This window comes from Leucoraja erinacea, chromosome 36, assembly GCF_028641065.1.
Source record: "Leucoraja erinacea ecotype New England chromosome 36, Leri_hhj_1, whole genome shotgun sequence".
NCBI classification, from domain to species: domain Eukaryota; kingdom Metazoa; phylum Chordata; class Chondrichthyes; order Rajiformes; family Rajidae; genus Leucoraja; species Leucoraja erinaceus.
The window spans coordinates 7,501,957-7,520,148 of record NC_073412.1 but is presented as its reverse complement, the minus strand read 5'-3'; the positions used below and the strand labels follow the sequence as shown (position 1 = coordinate 7,520,148).

The 18,192-nt window shown below is 45.1% G+C and overlaps 2 protein-coding genes across 2 annotated transcripts; both read left to right on the top strand.

The window, feature by feature from the left end:
• The first annotated feature begins 3,969 nt into the window (after positions 1-3,969).
• On the top strand, positions 3,970-9,386 carry ngrn (neugrin, neurite outgrowth associated). Its single transcript, XM_055662583.1, has 3 exons — positions 3,970-4,538; positions 6,297-6,407; positions 7,616-9,386. Exons 1-3 carry the CDS (start codon positions 4,357-4,359, stop codon positions 8,247-8,249), a joined length of 927 nt encoding a protein of 308 aa, XP_055518558.1. The 5' UTR covers positions 3,970-4,356; the 3' UTR covers positions 8,250-9,386.
• A 2,828-nt stretch (positions 9,387-12,214) lies between these two features.
• On the top strand, positions 12,215-17,815 carry hddc3 (HD domain containing 3). The gene is made up of 4 exons (XM_055662582.1): positions 12,215-12,372; positions 14,451-14,506; positions 15,341-15,581; positions 17,452-17,815. The coding sequence occupies exons 1-4, from the start codon at positions 12,261-12,263 to the stop codon at positions 17,583-17,585; spliced, it is 543 nt and encodes a 180-aa protein (XP_055518557.1). The 5' UTR covers positions 12,215-12,260; the 3' UTR covers positions 17,586-17,815.
• Positions 17,816-18,192: the final 377 nt, after the last annotated feature.

Sequence of the window (18,192 nt, the reverse complement as noted above, 5' to 3'; positions counted from 1 at the left end):
CACTTAGGAAACCTGAATGGAAACCTCTGAAGACTTTGCGCCCCATCCAAGGTTTCCGTGCGGTTCCCGGAGGTTTTTGTCAGTCTCCCTATGTGCTTCCACTACCTGCAACCTCCGGCAATCACCTGTAACCTCCGGGAACCACACAGAAACCTTGGGTGGGGCACAAAGTCTCCAGAGGTTTCCGTTCAGGTTCCCTAAGTGGGACAGGGGCATTAACTAAGCGGGTCAGGCAGCATCTCTGGAGATCATGGATAGGTGACGTTTCCAGTCGGGACCCTTCTTCAGACTGATGGTGGGAGAGGATAAAACTGGATGAGAGGTGGGGGCACGACAAAACCGAGCGAGTGATAGGTGGATACAGGTGGGGGGGGGGGGGGGGGGGGGGGGGGGGGGGTGGAGTATGATAGGCAGATGCTTGAATAAACGCCAGAGATGAGAAGACAAAAAGTGTGAGAAGTGTCTTTTTGCTGTCAGCTGATCTCCTGGCAAACTTGGAATGCTTATTCAGATGCCTGGTGACAGAAACACTGAGGGCTGTAGTGAGTTGTCACAGTGTCCATCTATCTGCCCAGCAGGCGATGCTGTGATCAATATAGAAAAATCATTAAAACGGCAGAAGATTGCAGTTTAAGTTGATTGAAAGTAGCCTGAAGCTCCATGCTTCAAGGCAAGTGTTCAAATTTACATAGTTCGACTTATTCTGATATCGGCTACCCATCCATCGATTCAGGCAGAGTTCAAGAGACAGTAGTGTTTTATTCTCAGTAGGTAGACAAAAATGCTGGAGAAACTCAGCGGGTGCAGCAGCATCTATGGAGCGAAGGAAATAGGCAACGTTTCAGGTCGAAACCCTTCTTCATTTTATTGTCACATATCCCAGATAGAACAATGATATTCTTACTTGCAGCAGCACAACAGAATATGTAAACATAGTAAACAATATGATAAACGAGAAAGAAAAAAACAAGGTTTGCAAAGTTATGGAATCAAGGTAAGGTACATGGTGTTTAAATATTTAGGAAGGAACTGCAGATGGTGCATTACTACCGAAAATAGACTGGAAATGCTGGAGTAATTCAGCGGGTCAGGTCAGTGATGATGCCTGGCCCGTTGAGTTACTCCAGCATTTTGTGTTTATAAATGGTGTTCAAATGCATAACGTCATATTTTAATTAAACAGCAAAAAGGCTTGAGGGGCTAATTTGTCTATTCACCGAAGCAGCCCACATCCCTTGTGTATCCTGTCCATCATTGTATGTCTTGATTAGTACAGGTGTCTGAGGTTATGGGGAGAAGGCAGGAGAATTGGGTTAGGAGGGAGAGATGGGTCGGCCATGTTTGAATGGCGGAGTAGACTGGATGGGCCAAATGGCCTAATTCTACTCGTATTGTAATCATATGACCTTATGATTACAGTGCTGTAACCTTAAATTTTTATCAACCAGGGGATGTTGTAATTGATTGAAGCACATTAACAACTGAGTTACTCCAGCATTTTGCGTCTATCTTTGGTTTAAACCAGCATCTGCAATTCTCATCACTGAGCCATTGCGGGTCTCAAAACTAAAATGAGATCATGTCAAATGTTGACGCATCCACACAGAAATATATATCACATTTATTTGGTGGCCTGTGGAGGAGGACATATCATGCATTGGGACACTGTTTAAAAACTGTTTCTAATATCATAATTTGACATCTAATTTTATTTTGAGACCTGTAATGACTCAGATGAGAATTCTCACAGCTTTAAATAATTTTCCATATTGTTTCTGCCTGATTAGTTGAACAGCTCTGGTATTCCTCCAATGCACATCTAAGTATCCCATCTGTAGACTTTGGACTAGAAGTGCAGGGGTACTTTACGCGACCTTTACAGGCGACTGCCGCGACCCGTGATAGGTCGTGAGAGGTCACCTGTGACATGTCGCCAGGGGTTACCTGTATGGTCTTGAGAGGTCTCCTATGGTCGTGAAAGGTCGCCAAAGAGTCATAGTGTCTTTCTGGTCGCCCCGGAATTTTAAATGTTGAAAATTCCGGAAACCTATCAAGGGGTCACAGCAGTCACCCGTAAAGGTCACGTAAGTGGGACAGGCCCTTAAGGATAGTAAATTACAGTATAAGGTGCAACAGTAATTAAAAAAATAAATGGTGCCAGGATCTGGTATTGGGGGATGAAAAATATATAAAAGTTGGTATATCCCTTTTTGCATGTTTTTTTATAATAGAGTGATTGTTTCCCTTCCTTCCTTCCTTCCTTCCTTCCTTCCTTCCTTCCTTCCTCCCTCCCTCCCTCCCTCCCTCCTTCCCTCCTTCCCTCCTTCCCTCCCTCCTTCCCTCCCTACTAGGGTCCCTATTTCCCTTAATTTTCTTCTCTAACTCTTTCTTTAATGGGCTTTTTTTCCAACACTCTCTCGTACCTTCACGATTCTCTCTCTCACTTTCTATACTTCCTTTATTTCTATCTTTCTTAAAGCTCAAAAAATGAAGGGGTACAACAAATGCAATAAGATATATGTGGCTTGTACTACTGTAACTTATTGTACATCTAATTAAAAAAATTAAAAAAGGATAGTAGATTACATTGAGGTAGTACACGAGAGTTGCCATTTTCCTGGCAGCATCTTGTACCCCTCGAGTTCAGAATTGTTCAAATGTTAGAGTTTTATTTTGGCCATAAAGGCCCGTTGACCTGGGGTTGGCCTGGCCAGGTGATATTGTTGATGGCCTCCACCGCTGGTGCCCGAATGCACGATTAATGAACACATTGCGAAAAAACAAAATAATGATGTTTAACTTTCCAGAGGTGCCAGTACTGGCATGTACCGTAACAGAAAAAGCCTGCCCATGGCTATCAGATCCCCAAACTAATCACCTCCTGCACACCTGCTTCCTGGACAAGATGGCAAATAATTTTAATCGACAATCAATTATTTCATTATTGCATTTTCTTTTTCAGATTGCACCATAGTATAAAGATATAGCAGCGAAAAAGGCCCTTTGGCCCACTTAAAGTCTAAGCTGACCATTGATCACCTATTCATACTAGTTCCATGTCATCCATGCATTCACATCCTACACACAAGGGGCCATTTACAGAGCCAAATTAACCACTGCAAGTCTGGATACTTTCAAGAGAAAGTTAGATACGGCTCTTAAAGATAGCGGAGTCAGGGGATATGGGGAGAAGGCAGGAACGGGGTACTGATTGAGGAAGATCAGCCTTGATCACATTGAATGATGGTGTAGAGATTGATGATGTAGAGAGATAAAGAACAAAGAATGATCTCTCTACATCACCTTCTAGATCAGGGGTTCCCAGCCTTTTTCGTCCCGTTTACCCCTGGCAACTTTAATAGCACATAACAATGCTATTTAACTTATTTATGAACAAGTAATGATGAACATATATTGGTATACCAGAACCAAACACAGCCATTCAATGAGAAACATAGAAAAAAGGTGCAGGAGTAGGCCATTCGGCCCTTCAAGCCTGCACCGCCATTCGATATGATCATGGCTGATCAACTCAGTATCCTGTACCTGCCTTCTCTCCATACCCCCTGATCCCTTTAGCCACTAGGGCCACATCTAACTCCCTCTTAAATATCAGTATCAGTATATCTTTATTGTCATTTTCCTGAGTACTCACATACCCAGAGGAAACAAAAAAACGTTGCTCAACCAGTGTCCATTCAGTGTGCAGTACAAATAACAACAAATAAATAGAAATAAAAATACATATATCATGAACAAATTAAATTAAACACTCTACACTCTACTAAACAAATATAGCCAATGAACTGTGTGGCCTCAATTACCTTCTGTGGCAGAGAATTCCACAGATTCACCACTCTCTTGTGTGAAAAAAATATGTGTAAATTCAGAATCAACAAATTTACCCCCTGGTAGGTGAAATACTGAAATTTCAGATTCAGATTCAATTTTAATTGTCATTGTCAGTGTACAGTACAGAGACAACGAAATGCATTTACCCCCTGAATTACCCCTGAGGGTAAATTTACCCCAGGTTGGGGGCACTCGGTCTAGATCTCTTGTTTCCTTTCATCTGACCATAGATTATATTTTGACGGATGCAAAGACTACAATATAATCTTTGCATTTGACTAATCTGAAGAAGGGTCTCGACCAGAAACGTCACACATTCCTTCTCTCCAGAGATGCTGCCTGTCCCCGCTGAGTTACTCCAGCACTTTGTGTCTTTCTTCGGTGTAAAACAGCACCTGCAGTTCCCCTCCCACACACCAACAAAGCTCAGTCAGGCAGCAAGAGACGGGACCAGTTGAAGAGCGGAACCATTGTGCTGCAGCTGGAGCTGGGGCCGCGGCACTGATGTGGCTGTGGGCTGCGGCGAGGCGAGGCCTGTGGGCGGGCGCCGTCACTCCGAGACCCCGGGCTCAGGCCCAGGCCCACCCCGGCCCCGGCCGCTGGGGCTCCCCGCCGACCAGGGCGTTCAACGACGGGGGTGAAGCGGCCGAGCCCGACGAGCAGCAGCAACTAGAGGAGTTAATCAGGTGTGTAGTGTAGTGCAGTGTAGTGTAGGAAAGAGCCGCAGATGCTGGTTTAAATCAACGATAGAGACACAATGCTGGAGTATTTTAAATGCTGGAGTCAGCGGGACAGAGGCAACATACTGGAGTAACTCAGCAGCATCTCTGGAGAGAAGGAATGGGGGAGAAAGAGAAGGGGGATGGGTGAGAAAGAGAAGGGATGGGGGGGAGAAAGAGAAGGGATGGGTGAGAAATGAGGATAAATGGGTGATAAAGAGAAGGCATGTGTGAGAAAGAGCTCCTCCAGCATTTTCTATCTACTCTACGGTGTAAACCAGCATCTACAGTCCCTTCACTTAGTAACTAACTAATTGTGCATCAACTAAACTAACCAGTATAATTAACCAAAACCATGCCAAGTTATGTTTTAGTGCCCTACAGATCTGAAACAGGCCCTTCGGCCCGTCTCCTCCATGCTGACCCAGATGACCAACTGAGCCTGGTCCAAATGTTTTGATGCTGTTGAAACTCCCAATATTTGCTTGCAGGGAAATACTTCCAGTTATGTTTTGATGTCAATGCTGCAGGAAACTAGCACTAAGATTAATTATTTAATGTTCTCTGTTCTAGATAGTTTGCTGGGATCTGGGGCTTTTTGAAAAAAAATCCATGTTGTTTGCATTTATGGGCTTTTCTTAAATGTCCGTGAAATTAAGAAATAATTACCTGCCAAGCTTTGTCCTGCCCCTCCTCTCTTCCAGCTTTCTTACCCTCTCCCCTCTAAACTCAGTCTGAAGAAGGGTTCCTGAAATGTCACCGACTCATGTTCTCCAGAGATTACTGCCTGACCCGCTGAGCTTCTCCAGCACTTTGTGTCCTTTTGCGTAAACCAGCATCTACAGTTCTTTGTTTCTACACAATTAAGATTCAGCTACTCTGCTGAGGGTTGGGGATAGATTGATTCAGAGTTGCTGAAGAGTAGCTGGGGGACACACCCACCCCCCCAACCTTTCAGGACAAGAGTGAACCAGATAGTTAATGACACAAAAAGCCAGGGAAACCCAGCGGGTCAGGCAGCATTTCTGGAGAGAAGGAATGGGTGACATTTCGGGTCAAGACCCTTCATTAGACAAAGGTACAGAGAAGAATTATGAGGATGTTGCTAGGACTTGAGGATGTGAGCTATAGGGAGAAGTTGAGTAGGCTGGGACTCTATTCCTTGGAGGGCAAGAGGATGACGGGTGATTGCATAGAGGTGTATAAAATCATGAGAGGAATAGATCGGGTAGATGCACAGGGTCTTGCCCAGAGTAGGGGAATCGAGGACAAGAGGACATAGGTTTAAGGTGAAGGGGAAAGGATTTAGTAGGAATCTGAGGAGTAACTTTCTCACACAAATGGGTGGTGCGTGTATGGAATGAGCTGCCAAAGGAGGTAGTTGCGCCAGGGACTATCCCAAGATTTAAGAAACAGTTAGACAGGTACACGGATAGCATAGGTTTGGAGAGATATGGACCAAACGCGGGTAGGTGGGACTAGTGCAGCTGGGACATGTTGGCCAGTGTGGGCAAGTTGGGCCGAAGGGCCTGTTTCCACGCTGTATCCCTCTACGACTCTATGAACCAAAACAAATAGCCTGCTCTGAAGCATCATTCAGACGGAAAAGAAAGTTTAAACAATGTTTGCAATGACACATGGTTAGTTTGTACCGTTTGTAAAAGATCTTTTTTGACAAGTGGATTTTTGGAAGGATCATGCTGAGCATCTCCCCTTAACCTGCAGGGCTGAGAAGAGAAAGTGGAAAGCCATAAAATACCGGAAAATTCAGGCGGAGTTTGAGAGTGGCGGAGCTCCAACGAGAACTCTAACTACAGAGGCCCTGCAGCAAATCAGGTAACCGTTACACAGAAAGCATCTGATCGGGATTGAGGTCCTATCGGGATGCATCATATCATGCGTGAAATGTAATTGGGGTTGGGTGGGGAAGGAAAAATGTGCGGGTAACCAGAGCACTCAGGGAGACCCATGTGGTCACAGGACGAGTGTGCAGACTCCACACAGACAGTGCCTGAGTCAAGGTCGATTATGGGTGTTTGGACCGAAGATAGACACACAAATGCTGCAGTAACTCGACGGGACAGGCAGCATCTCTGGATAGTAGGAATGGGTGACGTTTCGGGTCGAGACCCTCTTTAGACTGAAAGTCACGGGAAAGGGAAACGAGAGATATAGAAGATGATGTAGCGAGATTAAGAACAATGAATGAAAGATATGAAAAAAAGTAATGATGAAGGAAACATGCCATTGGTGGGTGAGAATAAAAAGCTGGTGCGACTTGGATGGGGTGGAGTGGGGGGTGGGTTGTGGGGGGGGATAGAGAGAGAGAGGGAATGCCTGGGTTACAAGGTTGGAGAAATCAAAATTCATACCACTGGGCTGTAAGCTGCCCAAGCAAAATATGAGATGCTGTTCCTCCAGTTTGTGTTTAGCCTCACTCTAACAATGGAGGTGACCTAGGACATATAGGTCAATGTGGGAATGGGAAGGAGAATTAAAGTGTTTAGCAACTCGGAGATCAAAAGGACAAAGGACATTTATTGTCACATACACCATTTCTGGTGTAGTGAAATTTGAGTTGCCATTTGCAGCACACCAACAAAAGTAAGACAACACATTAAAGAAGAATTTAACATAAAACATAAAAAGATCCCCCCACAATTGTTCCCACTGTGAGGGAAGGCACAAAGTCCAGTCCTCTTCTCCTTATTCACCCATGGTCGTGACTATTGAGGCCTCCGCAGTTGCCGCAACGGCGGCCCGATGTTCAGGCCCTCTCGCTGGGAGATGGGACTTGGTCGTCGGGAGAACACTATTCAGCGGCTTGGAGTGTCTGGAACAGCCGCTTGCTGCCAGAGACTGCGGCTCCAGAAGTCCACAGGTAGGTTCAGGCGGACTTGCTACTTTCCCTACATGTTGGAGGGCTACTTTATTTCTCCATCTACTCCTTCCTACCAAATAACAAGTGCCGGTCGGTGTAATCTCTCTCCCAGTGTTCGGTGCTGGATTTGAGCTGATGTTCTTGCTTGCTTGGTGTGTTGCAGGTTTTTGAAGGCACAGTTTCCGGAGGAGTGGAGCGTGTCACAGCTGGCCGAGGGGTTTTCGGTGAGCGAGGACGTCATCCGGAGAGTTCTGCGGAGTAGGTTTGTCCCTTCGCCGGAGAGGAGGATGAAACAGGATGCGACAGTTGCAGCACTGAACCCGACTCTCTCGCCCCGAACGAAACAAGCGGCCATCGGTTTACCGCAGAACTCAGTCCTGGCCGACTACAAACTGGTGGCGGATAAGGCACCTCTGGCCAGACTATCTCCGGGGCCAGACGCTCTTCCCGTTCTCCCTCCGAGCAGAGCCGGGGAGAAGAAGGTGGGAAGATCCAAGCCAATCCAGCAGAGAACTGGTATCGAGCTCGCTGACCAAGGTGGGGTTGTGAAGGCCAACACCAGGAGGAAGGGAGCAACTGGCAAAGGGAGGGGGAAAGGCAGGGAACTCTGTGACACCTCCAGCGATGAGCAGCTTGATACTGCTGGGAAAATGGACCAGGAATTGGAGGAACTCGCTGGCAGAGGGAAGGAAAATCACATTGTCGTTGTCCAGAAAGACCATGAGTTTTATGACCAGGATGGCAATTTCCTTTATAGGATTAGTAAACACTTAAATAATCCCAAACAGGAAGACTGACATGCATTTAGTGTTTGTGAAAGAGGGAGACAGATGTCTGTGGCCCCTTTCATTGCCTGGTGGGATCTCAAGAGCAAAGATCCTATAGCGGAGCAAGATAAACCACTCCTGCTAAATGCAATGGGCTGACGTGTAGTATGCAACGGACCGGAACGTGGGCCTTTTCTTCATCCATTTCCGTAACCCGACCCGACTTGCGGTGTAATCGAAGTTGTGGGGGAACAGTTTGTGTTAATAAATTAAAATTCTGAAAATGATGAGAAGATTTTTACCAAAGAACTTTTATTTTTACGAGGACGTTTCCGTAACCGGCTTCCGTCTCCGCACTAGTATCTTTGCTCCGCTACGGGATCTTTGGTGCGGAGACGGAAGCCGGTTACGGAAATGGGGCCGAAAATTATCCATGAATCTGCCCATGACCGAACTACATCTTTTTCGCCGAGTGATCTACCTTGCTCGCTATAGGATCTTTGCTCAAGAGTGTTTCACAACTGGTCAAGTAATTTTGACTTGCAGTCACATTTGTTCTGTAGCAAAAAAAAGCCACCAATCTGCACACAGCAAGATCCCACGGCAGCAGCATGGTAATGAGGTGATCATTTTTTTGTCACACTTTGGGGATAAAATCTTATCGGAGCACCACTGAGAACTTCTGTACATTTGAAAAGTCATAAGGTCATAATGAATAGGAGTAGAATTAGGCCATTCAGCCCATCAAGTCTAAACTGCCATTCAATCGTGGCTGATCTATCTCTCCCTCCAAACCCCATTCTCCTGCTTTTTCCCTATAACCTCTGACACCTGTGCTACTCAAGAATCTAGCCAAGTGCTAATCAAGGGCTATAAGATCTTTGTTTACTGTCTTATCTGAGGTGCTTCACCTCTGGGAAGTGCAGGCACTGATTGAGATAGTGGCAGTCTGATGTGGAGGGAGTAAAGCGACAGACATGTTGGGTATCAGCTGTGGAATTCTTGGATGGATGATATTGAGTGTTGAAGCCATTGGGGAGTCCCTGCCTCAGAGAGCACCTTGTGTTAAACAAGATTGCCTACGGTCAAAGCTTTTGAAATGCTTCTGTGAATGTTCCCAGAGTGGACGTAATAAACTGAAATTAAAGCCAATTCTGATCATCCTTCCATGGTGTGGTGTGGTGTGGTTCTTTCAGTATTAAGTTAAAATGTTTGTATGCACCATCTCTTCACACACTCTCAAATCAACTGGTTTGGACTCTGCAGGCCACCTGCTATTTCTGATAGAAATAAAGAACTGCAGATGCTGGTTAGTATACAATAGGACACAAAGTCCTATTATCTTTAAATCTTTGACCGCCGGCCTGCGGCCTACACCATCTCGAAGCCGCGGTCTCTGGTGGGGAGGCACCGATTCAGGACTTACCTTGTCTGAACATCCGGACGCCCGCAGCGATGGCTGCGGAGGGCTGAGGTCCCGACCACGGGGGAAAATGGAGGAGGACTGGCCAAATTTTTGTGCCTTCCACCACAGTGATGAATGCTGTGGTGGATGTCTGTGTTAAATTGTTATTGTGTTTTTGTGTGTTCTTTATCATTGTACCGCTGCTGGCAAATTCATTTCACTTGCACTTTATGTGCAATGTGACAAATAAAACCGTATTGTATTGTATTGTAAGTGCTGGAGTAACTCAGCAGGTCAGGCAGCGTCTTTGGAGAGCATGAATAGATGACGTTCTGAGTCAAGATCTTCAGACTTTCCGTGGCCTGGGGGAGATGCTACACGGTGTTTATTTGTGTGCGGGGTTGCAGCCCTTGGATGTTTGAAGGGGGACTTTCAGCTAGTGCTTGCAGTTCAGCCTCTCCTTGCCTTTGGGCCCCTGATGTGGATGGGGGTGAATCAATCAAGTGTCCATCTCCTCAGTCTTCTGGGCCTGGCCAAAATGCCATTCACAGGTCCAGGCAACAGCTGTTGAGGGGTCTGTCTGAATCAACTGTCTGCTGAGGTTCATGTCCTTCATGTCCACTCCCTCTTCTCCCCTCTCCCATCAGGCAAAAGATGTGAAAACAAAAAAGATCAGGCACAGAATTATGAAAACGCACATCTCCAGATTCATTGACAGTTTCTTCCCAGCTGTTATCGGGCATCTGAATCATCCTACCACAACCAGAGAGCAGTCCAGAGCTATCTACCTCATTGGTGACCCTTGGACTATCCTTGATCGGATTTTGCTGGGATTACCTTGCTCTAAACGTTATTCCCTTATCGTGTCTTGACAGTAGGTAAATCGAGGATCATAGGTTCAAGGTGAAGGGGAAAATGTTTAATCTAACAGGTAACATTTTCATACAGAGGGTGGTGGGTGTATGGAACAAGCTGCCAGAGGAGGTAGTTGAGTCTGAGACTATCCCAACATTTAAGAAACAGACAGGTACATGGATAATTTGGACTAAGCGCAGGCAGGTGGGACTAGTGTAGCTGGGACATGTTGGTTGGTGTAGGTAAGTTGGGCCGAAGGGCCTGTTTGCACACTGTATCACTCTATGACTGTATCTATACACTGTAAATGGATCGATTGTAATCATGTATTGTCTTTCTGCTGACTGGTTAGCATGCAATAAAAGCTTTTCACTGTACCTCGGTACCAAATATACTAAACTGAACTAAATATCCAGATGTTCTCAGGGAGGGTTCAGATGAAACCCACTGGTTTACTGAAGGCCTTGCTCGACTGGTGGACTAGCAGAAGCCAGGGGAAGCATGCCACAGGAGTTGCTGTGCTCAAGGATAGCCGAGGATAAGATTTCAATTTTTTTTTAAAGTACACAAAGTGCTGGAGTAACTCAGCAGGTCAAACCACATTCCAAGAAACCACATTCCAGGAGATGGCGCTTTGGGTCAGGATCCGTCAGAACTGCTGAGTTAGTTATTCCAGCACCTTTTGTTAAATTGTGACCTTTAGTCTGAAGTAACACATTTTTAAAAAATCCAACATGTTCAGGTTGTGGAGCATATGACAGGATGGTTTAGTTTACTGTCACTTGTATCAAGTTACAGTGTAAAGCTGTGTTTGAATAGAAGGGTGGAGATTGTTAAGGGTTATTGCGTTTGAGACGCACATAGATAGATAGATAGATCCTTTATTGTCATTCAGACCTTTCGGTCTGAACGAAATGATGTTGCCTGCAGTCATACACAGAAACAATAATAACAAAACATACAATAAACACAAATTAAACATCCACCACAGTGAGTTCACCAAGCACATCCTCACTGTGATGGAGGCAAAGTCTTAGTCTCCGTCTCTTCCCTCCTTGTTCTCCCTCTGCGCTGAGGCGATCGATCCAGGCCGAAGATGCCGTCCTCCAGTCCAGCGGACCTCCGTGGTGATGTCGCCGCCACCGAAAGCCGGAATGCCGTCTCCGCTCCGGATCTCCAGATTGTTTGAGACTACTAAACTCAAACAAAAATCTGAACTTTAATAGCCTATTGCACTTTATATGCTTATTTATGTGTGTGTGTATATATATATATATATATATATATATATATATGTATATATATATATATATATTCAATGGTATAAGGACACACTGATCTGTTCTGTATTTACTTATGCCTACAATATTCTATAGTGTGGAAGCAATTTAATCTATTGTATTTAATCTAAGAACCACTGTTGTTTGTTATACTATTCTTATACCAATGTAAAGCACTTTGCCCAACGAAATTGGTTTTTAAATGTGCTATATAAATAAAAATGGCTTGACTTGACTTGAAAGCAAGAATTTCATTGTCCTATCTGGGACATAAAATGACAATAAACTTTCTTGAACTCTTGACAAAGTCTGTTAAGGTTTGATTGGGCAGGTGGGTAGAATTAGTGACAAAGGCTGGAGGTGAAGAGCAGATAAAAGGGGGTTCAGCCCCGGGCAATAGCAGCTTGTGCCGAGGACGAGTGCAGGTTTGGGGGCGGGTTTGTGCCCTTAGCCGGGCACGCTGTGGGTGCCTCTCTGCTCCTCCCCTGGACACACAGCGCCATGGCCTCAGACGTGCAGCGAATCCTTGACGCTGCCGATTTTGCGGCGAGAAAACACAAAAGCCAGCGGCGCAAAGACCCGGAGCAAACCCCGTACATCAACCATCCCCTGGGTAAGGAAAATGGGGGGTGGGGTCCGCTCGGCCCGTTTGTAAATTACTAAGGAAATCCCTCCCGCGTTCACTGTATCCAAACACAAGGTTTGCTACAATCTATTTCCTGTTCCCGGAGTACAGGCTGTTTCGCAGAAAGAGAGACATATATTTCAAGGTGTCTTGTATTGTTTCAGTCGTAAATTACTTTTGAATGGTTGGCCCACTGTCACCAGCAGGCCATTCGGTCCAACACTAGCAGAAAGGTCCCAAAACACCACCTATCCATGTTCTCCAGAGGTGCTGCCTGACCCGCTGAGTTACTCCAGCACTATCTATGCCATATACTGTCGCCTTGTGAGCTATACAGCAGTACATTCCCACAGCCAACGAAAGATAGGTACTCTATTTTGACCAAGGTGGAGAAACGTTGAAGTCCTTTAAGCTGTGAGTTTTGCAGGATAGAAAAGTTAATGCTCTGAGTCATTAAGAGACTGTACAGAGTTTTACTGCAACTGTGAGGGGTCCCACAGTTGAAGCCATTGCTGATTGTGGGGTGACAACTTGCGGGTTATTTTTATGAAGAACACCAGTGTTGGTGAAGATAGACACAAAAAACTAGAGTAACTCAGCAGGACAGGCAGCATCTCGGGAGAGAAGGAATGGGGTGACTTTTCAGCCTGAAGAAGGGTCTCGACCCGAAACGTCACCCATTCCTTCTCTCCAGAGATGCTGCCTGTCCCGCTGAGTTACTCCAGCTTTTTGTGTCTACACTTTAAACAGGCATCTGCAGTTCCTTCCTACACATTTCAGAAGAACATCAGTGTTAGTGAACTCTACCTTCCAAATGACACACACGTTTTCTTCACAGAGCTGAGTGTTTATAACTTCCTCAAAAGGCAATGGAAAGAGTCTTTCAAACAGCCAGACATAAAAACAGCTTTTTTTCCACGAGCAGTAGCCCTACTCAATAACCAAAAATCTGTAGTCTCCTTTTGCTCTGGTATTTTATTTAATTCACATGTTTAATCAATAATGTTTTATTATTAATGTTTAATGTGTCATTCCTAACTGTCACTGTATATCGTTGTCACTTGCGGGCGGAGCACCAAGGCAAATTCCTTGTATGTGAATACTTGGCCAATAAACTTCTTCAGAATGAATGAATGAATAAGGGTTTCGGCCCGAAACGTTGCCTATTTCCTTCGCTCCATGGATGCTGCCCCACCTGCTGAGTTTCTCCAGCACTTTTGTCTACATTCATTCATAATGTCGAGACTGAGATAGATAAATTCCTGATGGGGGAAATGTTACCGGAGGCAAGCAGCAAGCAGGGTTGAGGTTACAATCAGATTGGTCATCATCGTATTAATTGGTGGAGTGGTTTGGAGATGCTTACTCCTACTTCTAATCAGTGCTTGGAGGTGTTTCATTTCTCTGTGTTAAGCTCACTGTAATACAAAGGGATGGCAGATGCTGGTTTATACCAAAGATAGATGCAAAATGCTGAAGTAACTCAGTAGATCAGGCTGTGTCTCTGGAGAAAATTGATAGGTAATGTTTTGGGTTGGGAACCTTCTTCCAGTGAAGGGTCCTGACCAAAAACATCACCTGTCCATGTTCTCCAAAGATGATGCCTGACCCGTTGAGTTATTCAAGCATTTTGTGTCTAACTTTGTCATCTACAATTATTTATTTTGAACAGCCAGTCCCCTTGATTATTTCTCTTTCAAATAGAAACATATACAATTCTTAAGGGATTGGACAGGCTAGATGTTCCCCATGTTGGGGGAGGCCAGAACCAGGGGTTTAAGAATAAGGGGTAGGCCATTTAGGACTGAGATAAGGAAAAACTTTTTCACCCAGAGAGTTGTGAATCTGTGGAATTCCTTGCTCCCTCACATGCCTGCCCCCTCTTTCCATACAGAGCTCATTTTCTAAGATGATACCTTACTCTTTCCTCCATGTGTAGTGCACTGCACACTTTACACACCAGATCCTGTCAGCAATGATTCATTTTTGTTTCTTTCTCTGATTGTGTTGAACATTTGCCAATGAGAATGTTACAGGTTGGGAATTGCTTTTCTTTCTGTTTATAGGCGTTTCTCGAATCCTGTCCCATGAAGCAGCAATTACAGATGTGGTTGTCTTGCAGGTGAATATCTTTTAAATTATCTCCTTAGTGAGTCTATCTTGGCCGTTTAAGGATGTTGTTGCCTGGGCTTCACACAGTTCCCTTCTATCTACCCTTTATGAATGATAGAGATTTTTACTTTAGAGAGCAGAAAATGGGCCCATCGGCTCACCAAATCCACGCTGACCAGCGATCATTCCGTACACTAGCACTATCCTATACACTAGGGACAATTTACAATTTTACCGGCCAATTAACCTACAAACCTGGACATCTTTGGAGTGCGGGAGGAAAAAGGAACACCCGGAGAAAACCCCCGCAGTCACAGGGAGAACGTGCAAACTCCGTACTGACAGCACCTGTAGTTAGGATCTCTGACGCTGTAAGGCAGCAGCTCTACTGCTGCGCCACTGTGCATCCAGATCTTGGCAAAATAGCAGACCATTCGATCCGAAAGGCCTGTGCCCGTACACTTGCGTGTTATGTCTGAAACTAGGTTCCCCTCTCATTCATAAAGATACTTTATGATTTATTATTACACAACACTCCCCCTGCATAAGGCCATATTACATGATGTTTAAGAAAGAACTGTAGATGCTGGAAGGTAGACAAGAAATGCTGGAGAAACTCAGTGGGTGAGGCAGCATCTATGGAGACAAGAAATGCTGGAGAAATCCACAGATGCTACCTCACCTGCTGAGTTTCTCCAGCATTTTCTGTCTACCTCAGATTATGTGATATTGTTTTCGAACCTCTGATCGAGAGCTGAATGTTGCACCAACCAAGTGTTGGCCTAGTTGGGACTGGGATGCCCCTGTGCTTTCTGACCTAGATCCTCCTGTGCTTTCCCTCAAGGCCGCACTTCTCCATGACACGGTTGAGGACACTGACACCACGCTGGCAGAGATCGAGGAGAAGTTTGGAGAGAAGGTCCGGAGTGTCGTTGCCGAGGTGACGGACGATAAAGCCCTCTCGAAGGCGGCGCGGAAGGAGCTTCAGATCCAGCACGCGCCCCACTGCAGCCGTGAAGCCAAACTGGTGAAACTGGCAGACAAACTGTACAATCTGCGGGATCTCAAGCGCTGCACGCCAAGAGGTCAGTGCCATTCTGACTCCGACTCTCAGCTCGGATCCACGTCTTGTGTCTATCTCCAAGGGTGTTACTCTTTATGCCATTGTTCCCCCACTCTTGACTTGAATCCACTGACCTCAGGCCTATTGAACATGCAACAATACAGTGAAAGGGACAGGCCCTTCAGACCATAGCCTGAAATACTCTCTAGAATTTAGGAGATTGAGAGGGGATCTTATAGAAACTTACAAAATTCTTAAGGGGTTGGACAGGCTAGATGCAGGAAGATTGTTCCCGATGTTGGGGAAGTCCAGGACAAGGGGTCACAGCTTAAGGATAAGGGGGAAATCCTTTAAAACCGAGATGAGGAGAACTTTTTTCACACAGAGAGTGGTGAATCTCTGGATCTCTCTGCCACAGAGGGTAGTTGAGTCCAGTTCATTGGCTATATTTAAGAGGGAATTAGATGTGGCCCTTGTGGCCAAGGGGATCAGGGGGTATGGAGAGAAGGCAGGTACGGGATATTGAGTTGGATGATCAGCCATGATCATATTGAATGGCGGTGCAGGCTCGAAGGGCTGAATGGCCTACTCCTGCACCTAATTTCTATGTTTCTATGTTAGTCTGAGCTGAACATGATGCCAAGACCAACTCTTACCTGCCTGCACATAATCCATATCCCTTCCTATCCAAAAGATTCTCAAACGCCACTAATGCATCTGCCTTCACCACCACCCCAGCAAGGGCATTCAGGCACTCACCACTCTCTGTGTGTTAAAAAATACCTGTCCTGCATATCTTTAAACTTTGCCACTCTCGCCAGATAGCTATATCCTCTGGGATTTGATTCTTCCATCCTGGAGGAAAAGGTTCTGACTGTCTTCCCTGAACTGAAAGGATCACTGGGCCATTCAGTCAAGAGTCGGCCAAGTGGTGGAACTGAGTCACATGCGGGCAAGATAAATGATGAATGAATGAATGAATGAATGAATGAATGAATGAATGAATGACTGAATGAATGAATGGATGAATTAATTAATTGATTAATTATACTTTATTGTCACAGGTGACAAGTCACAGTGATATTCTTTGTTTTGCATACCCAAGATATGCCACATAAAGGGTGTCGATAAAGACTGAGTAAATATGGCATACACCCTTTGCTGCTGGAAGTTGTCAACCACATGGTTTTGTCTGATAATCCAGTAGCTGTATGGACGCCATCTCTGGGACTGGCTTCTCATTCCAGATTTAATAAATTAGGTTTTGGTTCATTAGGTTTTGAATTCATGCCTCTGGACACTTAAAGTTACCCAGTAGGAGAGTCTGAAGGGTCCCAAACCAAAACATTGGCTATCCATGTTTTCCAGAGATGTTGCCTGACCCACTGAGTTACTTCAGCACTTTGTGTCTTTTGCCACTCCTTGCCACTTCACATGCCTGCCCCCTCTCTCCCATACTGAGCTAATTTCCTAAGATGGTGCCGTATTCTTTCCTCAAATTGAAATGCACTGTACACTTTACACACAAGATGCCATTTGCAATGATTCATTTTAGCTTCTTTCTCTGATTGTAATTTGAACATTTGCCAATGAGACTGTTGCTTCCACAGTTCGCTGTGCTGCCCATGCCCTCAGCCCTGGTGTTGGGATAAATACCCTGACCAACTGAATAGGGAATCAAAGGTTTGTTGGTCAATACATTATGAAAGACAAATGTTGCATTTGGCTACAAACGTCCCTCCACCAAAGTATGTGGCATAGAGGAATGTGATAAGATGCTACATTATGGCCGGTTTGCATTAGAGTGGGGAATGGATTGTACCAGAGGGTAGAGACACCTCTACATGGTTGGAACCTTATCTTACTCTGACTTCTATTGAATCATTGCTCAGGATGGACCGAGGAAAGAGTTGAAGAATATTTCATCTGGGCTTCCAAAGTAGTCGCTGGACTTCAAGGGACGAATCAGACCCTGGAAAATAGCCTGGCTGGTCTGTTTAAAGAACGAAACATTTTCACTCGGTAATGGGTCACCGGTTAACTGATTCTGTGTGGCCTTTCTTAACGGACGCACAATGTAGAATGTTACTGTAATATGCACAACTTTAAATATCCATCTTGTTCCAAGATAAAGCTAAACATTGAAGAATCATTTCCTCTTCATGCTATTTGTCTTTGGACTGAATAAATCTGTGCCGTGAATTCCTCTGTACGTACCTCATTTGAATTAAATGTTGGCTGTTTAGTTTGACAAAGCATGTTGTGTCTTGCACCTGAAATTATCTTCCAAGCCAAGATCATTGACATTTGGGAGACTTGAGCCCTGAAAGTTGCAAGTGTATTGGCACTCTTTGACTGCTATCCCAGAAGAGGATCTGATTTTATCCACTACAATTTTCCCAGTAGGGTGGATTTGAAGATTGGACCAGTTTTTTGAGGGGGACTGTGATGGGCAAACGGCAAGGTGTGTCCAGAGTGGGAGCAGCAACAGAAAAGGCGGAAATCCCCTCTGCAGCTTCCGCTTAGACCTTTAGATGTGTTCCATAGGATAGCACACAAAACAAAGTGTCCGGCTTGTTTCACTTACTCTATCTTGATTAAATAGAGGTCCCTCTTCAAAAGAATGTATCTTA

Excerpts from the sequence above, each read along its gene's own strand:
- ngrn (XM_055662583.1), top strand. The coding sequence starts at position 4,357 with ATGTGGCTGTGGGCTGCGGCGAGGCGAGGCCTGTGGGCGGGCGCCGTC. Across the intron at positions 4,539-6,296 it reads CAACTAGAGGAGTTAATCAG|GGCTGAGAAGAGAAAGTGGA; the intron begins GTGTGTAGTGTA and ends CTTAACCTGCAG. Across the intron at positions 6,408-7,615 it reads GAGGCCCTGCAGCAAATCAG|GTTTTTGAAGGCACAGTTTC; the intron begins GTAACCGTTACA and ends GGTGTGTTGCAG.
- hddc3 (XM_055662582.1), top strand. The coding sequence starts at position 12,261 with ATGGCCTCAGACGTGCAGCGAATCCTTGACGCTGCCGATTTTGCGGCG. Across the intron at positions 12,373-14,450 it reads GTACATCAACCATCCCCTGG|GCGTTTCTCGAATCCTGTCC; the intron begins GTAAGGAAAATG and ends TTCTGTTTATAG. Across the intron at positions 15,582-17,451 it reads CAAGCGCTGCACGCCAAGAG|GATGGACCGAGGAAAGAGTT; the intron begins GTCAGTGCCATT and ends ATCATTGCTCAG.